General features: G+C 51.6%; 1 protein-coding gene across 6 annotated transcripts in view; it reads right to left on the reverse strand.

Moving 5' to 3' along the window:
• The window catches only part of CPT1A (carnitine palmitoyltransferase 1A), a 61,812-nt gene that overhangs the window by 5,200 nt on the left and 44,262 nt on the right, over positions 1–12,350 (reverse strand). For all 6 annotated transcript variants that reach the window (XM_061407255.1, XM_061407256.1, XM_061407261.1 and 3 more), the window contains 4 exons: positions 11,406–11,522; positions 9,613–9,777; positions 2,513–2,647; positions 706–858 (listed from right to left, as the gene is read on the reverse strand). In XM_061407255.1, the coding sequence (XP_061263239.1) occupies positions 706–858; positions 2,513–2,647; positions 9,613–9,777; positions 11,406–11,522 (570 nt within the window). The remainder of the gene's footprint in view (positions 1–705; positions 859–2,512; positions 2,648–9,612; positions 9,778–11,405; positions 11,523–12,350) is intronic.

Raw genomic sequence — 12,350 nt, forward strand, 5'->3', positions numbered from 1 at the left:
GTCAGTTCTTTGCATCAGGCGGCCAAAGTACTGGAGTTTCAGCTTTAGCATCAATCTTTCAGAGCACATCACTTGATAGTTATTTTAGTACAAGCATGGTTTTTCCAGTAGTCATGTATGGATGTGAGAGTTAGACCATAAGACTTTGCACTGAAGAATTGATGCTTTTGAACTGTGGTGTTGGAGAAGACTCTTGAGAGTCCCCTGGACTGCAAGGAGATTAAACCAGTCAATCCTAAAGGAAATCAACCCTGAATATTCATTGAAAGGACTGATGCTGAAGCTCTAATACTTTGGCCACCTAGTGTGAAAAGCTGACTCAATCAATGAAGGAAACCCTGATGCTGGGGAAAATTGAGGGCAGGAGGAGAAGGGGTCAACAGAGGATGAGATGGTTGGACGGCATCACCGACTCAATGGACATGAGTTTGAGCAAATTCTAGGAGACAGTGGAGGACAGAGGAGCCTGGTGTGCTGCAGTCCATGGGGTTGCAAGGAGTCTGACATAACTTGGCGACTAAACAACAATGGCATCCCCGGGGTTGAAGAAATGTGGCTCAGATTTTCCAGCGTGAGGACGGCTGAGCCCTGGAACCCATCTGTTAGACCAGTTCTGACTGGCAAAGCTGTACTAAATTTTGTCCTCAGATTGACTAAGTTTGGTTTAGCCAAGAAAGCCGAGTGGGCTGCACAGAAGGGCCTCACCTCCTTCAGGAAAGGGGAGTCGACCGCGAGGTACTTGGACACCACGTAGAGGCAGAAGAGGTGGCGGTCGATCCCCGCGCCGGTCATCGCCAGGCGGTACAGAAGCTGATGCTTCTCAGACGCGATCCTGAACAACTTGAGCTTCTGTTCAACCTGAAATAACAAAGGACAGGCAGTTTCAAGTCGTGCAGCACCGTCTGAGCTCCGAGATGAGGGTCACGGGCGCTTCTCGCCAGCAGTCCAACAGAGCGCTGAGACAGCAGGTCACTGGTGGGGCGGGCAGGGGGTCTGGGTGGTCTTTGGCTGGTTACCAAGGCAACCTGACCAGAAACGCCACTGGCCGGCTGCCCCTGCCCCAGATTCCTGCTGCGAGGCTGTGGAGGGGACAGGTTGTGGAGAGACAGTTTGGGGATCCTGTGTGCTGCCCACTGGGCGTCATTTCACCTTTCACACAAATGAGGCCGCTAAGTAGGTAGGAAAGCGCCAGCCTCCGCGTCTCATCATGTGGAATGACGCCCCCTTCCTCTGAGGGGGCTGCAACATTCCTGCGGGCCCTTAAGTAACCCTCCTGGGTGGTCCGTCAGCTCGGCTAAACAGCGCTTCTGGGGCCTACAAGTCCGACCCACAAAGGCCGCTCCAGGTTCTTTAGGACCCTGCTGGTCAATCTCAGTACGAGGAGACACAAGCCCTTCCATGGACGTGGAGGCCGGTCCACTCCAGACCCGGCCCTCAGGCTGCTCTGAAGGCAGTGACAGATCAGAGCCATCTGTGATGAGATCTGCCGAGCGTCTCCCCTCGGAACCAACAGCCTTTCCAGGAATGAGCTCCCCAGAGTGGAGCAAAACCCCGGGCTGCGTCCCCTCGGGAGTCAGCAGACCCGGACAGGATGGGCCTCAGCCCCTCACTAGGTGTGTGGTCAGCAGTTTGCCGGATTCAGCTAAGTCTCTGTTCCTTTATCTATCAAAAACGAACTGATAATGCTTCACGAGCCACCACTAGGACTGTCAAAGGCAGTGCACGGAAAACCCAGGGCCCCGAGCCTGCTCAGGGGGCTTCAGTGTGGGCGGTGGGCTTCAGGAACCCCGGGCAGAAGGTGTCTGTGTGGGACTTCCCTGGCGGTCTAGTGGTTGAGAATCCACGCTCCCAATGCAGGAGTTGTGGGTTCAATCCCTGGTCAGAGAACTAAGATCTCACGTGCCGTATGCGCCAACAAAAAACAGTAATAATAATGATAATAATAAAATAAGAAGGCGCCCATGGACGGTCACCATTTTCTCAGCCTGACACCAACTGCCAGCACTGTCCTGCCTCACCGCCCTCCCATTCCTGTGTTCACCAGCTGTGCACCGCTCCGATTTAAAGACTCTGAGGGGGCCCTCCCTGGGGGTCCAGTGGCTATGAGTTTCCCATGCAGGGAGCCCAGGTTTGATCCCCGGTCTGGGAAGTAGATCCCACACGCCACAACTAAAGGTCCCGCGTGACTCAACTAAGACCCGGAGCAGCCAAATAATAAATAAATAAATAGTAAAAGACTCCTATGAAGTGTAACCTCACTTGTAGAAGTGAGGTTACAGAATAACAGGATGGATGCACACACGAACCGTTGTGTCTGTCTAGATGGCTGCCTTTTAATACTCTCTGTCCTCCCGAGACGGGTGGAGGGAAAGAGGGAGATGCGGACTCGCTGGAGAAGTACGCGTGGGACTGCGATTTAATCAGGGAAGCCTGCGTGTCCACCTCGGGTGTCGTCCTCGGAACAGCAGAGACGGCCCCTCGGGGGCTGTTCTGCCGGCCGGGCGGAACCTACCGTCTGTGTGGGGTCTACCATGGCCAGCACGAAGCTGCACGACTCAGCGGTGCAGGAACGCACGGTCTCCGTTCTGCCCTCTCGGAACAGCCGGGTCATGGAGGCCTCGTAGGTGAGGGAAAATTTACCCATGTCCTGGGAAAGGAAAAATATTTTAACACAAGGCCGGTCGTGTTGACAAAGACATAAGAGGGGAACGGTTCAAGTCAGCCGGGAAAAGCAGACATCATCGTCAGAGGCGGCTTTTAGTCACTGTCAGTTTTTACACGGGTTTATGCAGCAGGCAGGTGGGAACGTCACTAGCTTTGACAGGGGCGGGAGGGTCCAGGTTTCCGTGTCCAGATGCAACTGGTGCCATGACCCGGCATCCGGATCTCACACACCTGCCCGAGTGCAGACGTGGTTTTAGGAAGAATACGGTACAGGACTGGGAACTGCATGCAGGAGCTGGGAATTACTTAACTCCGGGTCAGGAAGGTCCTCCTCCGAGGGGGCGGGAAGCAGGTGGGTGGTCAGTGCCTAGAGCACAAGGAGCCCCCCACCCCGGCCATTAGACAAGAGGGAGAGAAAGCAGGAGGGAACAGCTGTGTGGGGCTGGCAGTCGCTGAGGGGAGCAGACAGGGGGTCTTTTTAGAACATTCACTTTCTTGGTGAAATAAGGAAGTTCACCTCCTAAGAGAGAGAGGATGGAGGGGAGGTGCTGGGAGTCAGCAAAGGGGTGTGAAACAGGCTCTGGGGGTGTAGAGAGTGGGTGGTCTGGGACCACCGAAGTCAGGGCTCATGAGTTAAGAAAGATGAGCTGCGGTTTCGGGGGGTTTTCTTGGGTTGTGTCAGCTTCTCAGTGCAGCATCAAAGCAGGCAGACACTGGACTGACCCAGGGGTGTGTCTGCTGTGCTTGGGGCTCTGGGGCAGAGGTCAGGGTGATAGCGACAGGCTGCGGAATCTAAGCCTGAGAGGCAAAAGGGGAGGCGAGATAGAGGGGTAGAGGGCAGGGCAGGCTGGAGACTGCGATGAGGAATGCTGGTGTCAGGGGCCAGAGAGGAGACGGGATGACGGGAACAGCTGGGTGACGTGCGGACAGTTCCGCAAGGGCCTGAGACAGAGGCGGCCGGGCATGACGAGGACAGGCACCGGTCCACGGGAGCTCGGGGCGGCCCCCCGCCCGTGCTGCGGGCGGAAACCACCTGCAAAGCCCCAGCTCCAAGACGACCAGGTTCCCCGTGGGGACGGGAAAGTGCTGAGCAGCAGACTGTGGACCCAGGTTATTTCTGACGGACAACGTCCCTCTGGGCATTTGGGTCCTGGTGGCCCCAGGGTGACAGGGGACACCTGAAATAGGCCGATACTGTTCATTCAGGAGCTGGCAAGGCTGAACTTCTGGTGTGCAGTCCAGACCTGTGAGCAGCCCGGCCGGGTGGGCTCTTTACCCCCAAGGCTGGTTGGCTGACTTAACATTGGCTGTCCCCACCACCCTGTGTGGTCACGGAGGAAGCCAGCTGGCCATGGGTTCTCAGTGCCATCCCAGCCTCCGGTGGGCATCCCCAGCACCCAGCACAAAGACCCGCCAGCTCATAATCTACTCATCCTTTAACACACTGGCTATTACATTTCCCTTGGATGGGGTCTGAGAGGCTCTAACCCCTCCACTGGCCTACAGAGCCGAACTAAGGTCATTTTGCCAAAAATGCCTTTCAGAGAATTACCTATAGAAGGGGAGCTTACTACGGGGGGGCTTTCTCACTGTCTTATCATAAAGCACTGGGGAGCCTGGAAGGAAGGAGGGGATGAGGAAAAAGTATAAAAGGGCTATTTTAGTCATTTAATACAGGTTAACTTGGGGTATATGATGCAATGATTTATTTGAAGTCAACTTTGCAATATCAAACTTTAACCATGTAAGTGGTCAGTACAATCATGCATTACATCCACAGTTTTTTAATGACCATCTAAAAACCTCACGGCCGATGCACTGAATATTAGTGTACTCAGACCTCAAGCCGGGTTATGGCTACACTCACTTAACCTGCTACGACCAGCCACTACCTCACCATCGGGAGAGCGGCCATCACCAAAACATCTCCAGTGTCTAACCAGCAGGACCAAAAGACAAAGTCTATAAAGATATTAACACACACGGTGTGAGAACACAAACTTTTTGCACACTTGGATTGCTGCCCTGGAGCTAACTGTTGGGGTTGGTGGCATTTGGGGGGATCTTTCACCTCCGTTTTCCAAGTGAGAAATAAATACGACCCCAAAACAGGAAGCCAATTAGCTATAGCCTAGAATTATGACTACGGCCCAAGGTCTTCATTAAATCAATTGCTCAATATGTATTTACTGATGCCTCCCCCATGGCGGCTATCATGCTCCCGGCACTGGGATGCGGTGGCAAAGGAGACAGATCACATCCCTGCCCATCTCCAACATTCTAGTGGGAGAGAGAAAGGATGAACACATACCTGACGTTGTGAGAAACAGGTGTAATGCACAGAAATAACGCACGGTCAGGGAAGAGTGTGATGGGGAGGAGGGTCATTTATTTGTTTTTAATTTTTTTTAGTTTTTGGCTGTGCTGCACAGAATGTGGGATCTTACTTCCCAGACCAGGGCTCAAACCCGAGCCCCTTGCATTGGAAGTACAGTCTTAATCACTGCATCACCAGGGAAATCCCTGTAGGGCTCTTTTAAATAGGAGATCTAAGCAACCCCTGGAGAAGGCAATGGCACCCCACTCCAGTACTCTTGCCTGGAAAATCCCATGGATGGAGGAGCCTGGTAGGCTGCAGTCCATGGAGTCGCGAAGAGTCGGACATGACTGAGCGACTTCCCTTTCGCTTCTTACTTTCCTGCATTGGAGAAGGAAATGGCAACCCACTCCAGTGTTCTTGCCTGGAGAATCCCAGGGACAGGGGAGCCTGGTGGGCTACCGTCTATGGGGTCGCACAGAGTTGGACACGACTGAAGTGACTTAGCAGCAGCAGCAGCAGCAAGCAACCCTACCTTGATCTGGGAGGTAGTGAGGACTTCCCTGGCAGTCCAGAAGTTAAGACTCAGTGCTTCCAATGCAGGGCATGTGGGTTCTATCCCTGGTCAGAGAACTAAGATCCCATATGATGCAATGCCAAAAAACTATTTTTAAAAATCTGGGAGTTATTAATTGCCAGTGCAGAGCAAGTGCAAAGGTCCTGTGGTAGAAATGAGCCCAGCACATTCAAAAGCAGCAAAAGGAGGGAACAGGCCCAGAGCAGCACTGGAGATCAGCATAAGCACCAGATCAAGGGTGACTAACCTTGGGGATGTGTGAACCTGGATGGAAAATATGCACAGTTTTTTAATTTCACAAAGCAAATTAAACCACAAAGTGAAATACAGCATTTAGAAACACAGGCAGCAAATCTCAGGAGTTATGAGCAGTGCCTGTGATGCTGAATAGAAAAAAAATCATAGCAATTTTCACATCAAAGTATGGTGGCTCAGTGGTAAAGAGTGTGCCTGCACTGTGGCAGACCTGGGTTCGATCCTGCGTTGGGAAGATCCCCTGGAGGAGGGCATGGCAACCCACTCCAGTTTGTTGCCTGGAGAGTCCCCATGGACAGAGGAGCCTGGAGGGCTACAGTCCACGGGGTCACAAGGAGTCAGACACAACTGAGCGACTAAGCACACAGCATGTGGTTATTGCAGATACCCCAAAATAGCATCTAAGCTTATCACTGCTTCAAAGTTAAAGGCACTTATCAGACCTGCTGCTCCAAAGTCAGTGCATGAACAATTACAAAGGGCTTCCCTGGTGGCTCAATGGTAAAGAATCCACCTGCCAATGCAGGAGACAAGGGTTTGATCCCTGATCCAGGAAGATCCCACATGCCACGGAGCAACTAAGCCCGTGCATCACAACTCCTGAGCTTGTGCTCTAGAGCTTGGGAACCACAACTACTGCACCCACGTGCCACAGCTACTGAAGCCCCCATGCCCTAGAGGCCGTGCTACACAAGAGAAGCCGCTGAGACAAGAAGCCAGCGTACTGCAACTAGAGCAGCCCCCGCTCGCCACAACCAGAGAAAAGCCCAAGGAGCAAAGAAGACTCAGCAAGGCCAAAAATAATAAAAGAAATACATTGTATCCAAAAAAGAATCACATCTACAGTACCACAAAAGGACGCTTACTATTTGACACCTTCATGTTAATTAACTGGTTACTTTTGTAACCCTGCGTATTTCATTTTATGCTTTCTAAACATTATTCAGAGAAGGGATCCCCAAGGCTTTCTCCAACTGCCCAAGGGGTCCAGGGCACAAAGAAGGTTAGGTGGCTGGAGCAGAACTCCCCCCCGCAGGGCCACCCAAAACATCTGGATTTGTGCAGGAGCCCCCGTGAGGCCCTCCAGCCCAGAGCTGGGCAGAGACGGGTCTGACTGTGAGTGCCACAGCAAAGTCTGTTCCTAACAGAGCTGGCCTTCCAACAGGCGTGCAGGAAAGAACTTCTGAAAGGAGGAGTCTGCTTTAAACTATTTACAGACTTCGGTCAATCATTTTTAATAGACTGAGTGCCACATGACGAATTGGTAGAGGGGTGGGGGGCCAAGAATGAAATTCTGGCTGTTTCTAGCCAGAGTGCAAAGAGTAAATATAACTGCTTGGGTTATTAAAACAAATAATCAGTGTCAAATAAACTGTTACGTGATTCCACGCAACTATTCTGGCACCAAAACTATACTGTGCTAATCACTATAAGCTTCTGGTTTCTATATTTTCAGCTTTGAAAGAGTAAGTCTCTACCTCACCCTTCCCCATCTCCACCTGACAACCTTTCCTTTTCAAAATATTACCAGTTACTCTCAAACGTTAGCCCTCCACTTGAACTTGGAAGGTAGACCAGCCCAGCCCTTCTCCTAAAGTCTTCTGCGGACCTCTGACGATGCTCACAGTGCGTGTGTGAACCGGGACATTCATCTCGAAGGTGCTGAGCCTTTCTTTCCAAAATCACAGCCTTCCCTCCCTTTCTGAGGGCCCATTCCTTCTCCTAGGCTCTGGGTCTTTTTCCCAAAGGTCCTGACTGCTTTATAAATAGAGGCTTGGGGAATCCCAGGGTTTTGCTTCTAGTCTGTATCACATTTTCCTACCGTGTTTGCTGCTTGACTATCACAGCTATAAGACAAAGATGCTTGTCTTTGCGTAATTCTGCACCAGACCTCCTTACTGAGCATGCTTCCCAACCACAGAAGCTTTCCCACCCCTCCATCTTCTGAGCAGATGCGCGAATATTTCTTCTGCCCAGTGGTCCTGTCAGCTGCCCTCATGCCCTTTAATGCAAAGACATTCAAGAACAGCCCCTGGAGGTCACATCATCCTTCCTGCTTTAATGGGGCTGCCCCCACACTCCACTTTTGAGGAAGACCCCGTCTGCGGGCACACGATGTGATTTACTGTGTGAAGGAGATAGCCCCTATGCTATGAGTTACCGAGTCGGGATGCTCCATTATGAATGCCTCGTCAGCATCTATCAAAATGACCGGCTTCTTCTCTGAGCTAATAACATGATTAAGTCTATTACTGGATTTACTGATACCAAACCATCCTCCGGCCGCTGGTGTTAGCTATTGCTGGCTGTGGTATTTTCCCTGTACTGGTTGATGCTATTTGCTATTACCTTATTTAGATTTTTTGCATTTGCATTTGTGAGCAAAACTGGTCCATGGCCGTCTTTTTTCGTGCATCCATCAGCTGTATTAGAGTCGATTTGAAGTACAGTTGTGGCCCATCGGTTGTCATTTATCTGATACTAACACTGACTCTGTGAAGAAGGCTGAGCACCAAAGAATTGATGCTTTTGAACTGTGGTGTTGGAGAAAACTCTTGAGAGTCCCTTGGACTGCAAGGAAATCCAACCAGTCCATTCTAAAGGAGATTAATCCTGGGTGTTCACTGGAAGGACTGATGCTACAGCTGAAACTCCAATACTTTGGCAACCTCATGCAAAGAGTTGACTCATTGGAAAAGACTCCGATGCTGGGAGGGATTGGGGGCAGGAGGAGAAGGGGACGACAGAGGATCAGATGGATGGATGGCATCACTGACTCAATGGACGTGCGTTTGAGTGAACTCCGGGAGTTGGTGATGGACAGGGAGGCCTGGCGTGCTGCGATTCATGGGGTCGCAAAGAGTCGGACACGACTGAGTGACTGAACTGAACTGAACACTGCCTCTTGTGCTGGTCTGCATGTGTTTATCTTCCTGACCCGAATTATAGAGGAGTCGAAGCTACAGGCTGCCCCCGGGACCCATGCCCGACTCCAGTATCCCCTTGGCCGCTGGTCAGCTCACCTCTTGGAGTGAACCCCGATTTTCTCAACCAGTAAAGTGGGCCAACTACAGAGACCTGCTGGTGAGGAGACCGTGAGAGCTATGTGTGGAGCCCTGAGGCCAGTGCCTGGCACAAGCAGACCTCACACAGGAGACCATGAGAGCTATGTGTGTGGAGCGCTGAGGCCAGTGCCCGGCACAGGCAGACCTCACACAGCGGAGCCGCTGTCCAGGGGTGCTGCCCTGCACCTGTGTTCAAGCCTCAAGCTCTGAAGACAGAATTCTCCATTAAAGCCAGGACACACCTTGACCCAATGCCACCAGGACTTCCACTGCCCCTGGAAACCAGGGCCACCCTTTCAGCGTGGAATGCTCCCTCCAATGGAAAAGAGCCTCACTGAGGTCCTCCAGGGCCCTGGCAACACCACAAGCTTCTGTGTGTACAGGGACCCCACCCATCCCAGAATACCTCCCGTGGGGCTGGTGTATCCCCTCCTATGGAAGAGCATGTCAAGGGTCAGAGACCTCCAGTTGCCTGCCCTAAGTAGTTCTGCTTTCCCAAATCCCAGGATTGGGAGCTTACACGTCTAATTCCTGCTTTGTAGAATGAGGAGATCTCACTTGCCTTCCGCCCCCTACATTCTGTCTCTCCTCCCGTGTGAACCAGGAGCCCACGGCTGTCCAGGCACGACTAGCTCCCATGACGGGTTCTCCCCTACGCGCTGGGCGGGCAGCCTTGGGCCTGTGTTCAAGCCCCCAGGAGTGCTCAGGACAAAAAGCCCAGCTGGGTGTCTCACCTTGTAATGAGCCAGCTGGAGCGAGAGCTGTACGAAGGCGTCCGGGCTGGTTTTACATTTCTTAATCAGCCCTTTACCGAAAGTGCGGAATGGGAAGGAGTGGAAATCCACGTCGTTGGCCAGGAGGTTGGCACTGCTCAGCGAAGTCTCAATGACCTCCTGACACTTGGGGAAAAAGGAGAAAAGGCTTCACTTAATGGGAGGGGAAGTTCTGACACAAACTGAAGAAAACACAAGCTGACTTTCAGCACAGCTAACACACAGACTTGTTGCTTAGAAATACATACATCACGTTTACTTGGATTTTTCCAATCTTTCTAACCTAAGAGTTGCAGTAAGTTGGTAACGTGGCACTGCCCCTCACCCCCCAAACAGCAATGGGGTGGCCCACACAGGAGGAACGCCTGGTCCCAGGGGGACCCCCAGAGGGCATTTCAAAGAGTCACAGGTTTTGCTTCATGAGCTCCGTTCTTCTTATATGCTAGCCATCGAGGGACCAGCTTTAAAAAGAAATGGACTGGGACCTCCCTGGTGGCGCAGTGGTTAAGCCTCTGTGCTTCCGCTGTAGGGGATGCAGGCTTGATGCCCGGTTGGGGAACTAGGTTCCCACATACCAACCAGCACAGCCGAAAAAAGACAAAAAAACAGGGCATGGACTGTGGGACAGCTGTACAGTAGAAGCGAGTCCTCAGCCGTGAAGTCACACAAGGAATCTTAAATGCACACGACCGAGGGAAAGAAGTCACCGGAACCGCTCCGCACTATACAACTCCAGCTGTATGACATTCAGGGACAGGCGACATGATAGAGACGGTGAGACCTGTGCTGTCAGGAGCAAGGCGGGAGAGAGGGACGAGCCGGCAGAGGAGAGGTTTTAGGGCGGTGACGCTGCTCTGCGTCTCATTATCTCTGCCCACGCCATAGATGCACGACAGTAAGCGTGACCCCAAGCGTGACCCTAATGCGAGCTACGAACTTCAGTGATACTGACACGTCGGTGTAGCTGCATCGCCTGTAACACACGGACCAACTGGTAGGGACGTCGGCAGTGGGAGTGACTGTGCGTGTGTGAGGGCGGGCAGAGTGTGCGAAAACTCTGCACCTTCCACTTGAATTTTGCTGCGAGCCTGAAAGTGCTCTAAAAATGAAAATCCATCCAAAAAAAACTTTTCAATAAATGGTACGTGACTTAGTCAGCTAGAAGGACTCTGTCACACACCTCTTCAGAAGTCATGCCTCTCTGAGGACCACACACCAGCCACAGGGATGCAGGCTGGACAAAAAGATGCAGACGGATAAGACCTTATAGTATGGATCCAATATTTTCTATGTCAAAAATGACTTGAAAAAACAAAAAGACTTCCCAGGCCCTGGGAATTCCTGTTTGGCTTTGATTTGGTATTTCCAGCCCTAAAATTCCTTCCCCAAAGGGCTTCCATGGAGTAAATTGCATTGGAGAAGACTCAGAGGGACAGAAATGACAAATTAGTGATCTAGCGTACTTCAGCTCCAAAGGAAATGATTTCATTGTGACGTCTAGCTAAGTTTGAGCTAGGAATTTCACTGACAATCTTAGCCAAAAGCTTTCAGTGAAAGAAGAACTACTGACTGGGGCTTCCAAGGCAATAGGAGCTGTAGCAGCTTTGAGGTCCCAGGAAGAAACACCCAGGCGGACAGACTTCTGTCTCGGGGGCATTCTGAGCTCGTGAGCACCACTGGAAAACTCGACTGAGAGAGTTTAGACCCGTCTCCTGTCCAAGGTAATTGACAAGCATCTGAGGAATGGGACTTACTTCCTCCGGGATGTCCCACTGCAGCCGGGTAGGGTATGGGATGTTCGGGTTGGTGTCTCCTTTACAGTGTCCATCCTCCGTGTAACCCAGCTGGAAGCTGTCTGTGGCCATGACGTACTGTCAAAAATAAGACACATCTGTTAAGTCCAAGATCATCACAGGTACCTGTTACATACAAGTCACTGACCTCTCAAAGTACATCCTTTCGTTCTAGAAATGCAATCTAGACTTAACCATAACTACTTGCTTAGGGTCTGCTGAGCACTTGACATTCTGTGAACACCCACCTAATAAGGTACTCTGATCTCTACTTCAGGGTCATGAAAGATGGACCTGGAGAGGTTCGACAGTGTTTGGACAGGTAAGGAGCACAGCCAGAATTCAAGCTGAGTGTATGATGCGCAGAAAGTAGCTCAGAGCCTGCTTCTAGGTCCTGGCTGTGAGCTAGTACCGTCTGGGTGTTACCCTGATGGATACTGACCCTATAAGGTAGTAACTGCTGTTCTCACGCGTATAAATGAGAAGACCGCCTCAGTGAGGTGAAGAGTCTGTCCGAGTTCACACTTCTCAGGGAGCCAGGATGTGGGCCCAGGTGTGAATGCTCTCTGTTCACTGGCAGGTAATCTTAAGCCAGTTTATTCAATGGTATTTACTGAGCACCAACTATGAGTCAACCCTGAATATTCACTGGAAGGACTGATGCTGAAACTGAACCTCCAATACTTTGGCCACCTGATTCGAAGAGCCGACTCATTGGAAAAGACCCTGATGCTGGGAAAGATTGAGGGCAGGAAGAGAAGGGGATGACAGAGGATGAGATGGTTGGACGGCATCACCAACTTAACGGACATGAGTTTGAGCAAACTGCAGGAGCTGGTGAAGGACAGGGAAGCCTGGCATGCTGCAGTCCATGGGGTAGCAAAGAGTCAGACGTGACTTAGCAAC

This window comes from Bos javanicus, chromosome 29 (genome assembly GCF_032452875.1).
Source record: "Bos javanicus breed banteng chromosome 29, ARS-OSU_banteng_1.0, whole genome shotgun sequence".
Classification (NCBI taxonomy): domain Eukaryota; kingdom Metazoa; phylum Chordata; class Mammalia; order Artiodactyla; family Bovidae; genus Bos; species Bos javanicus.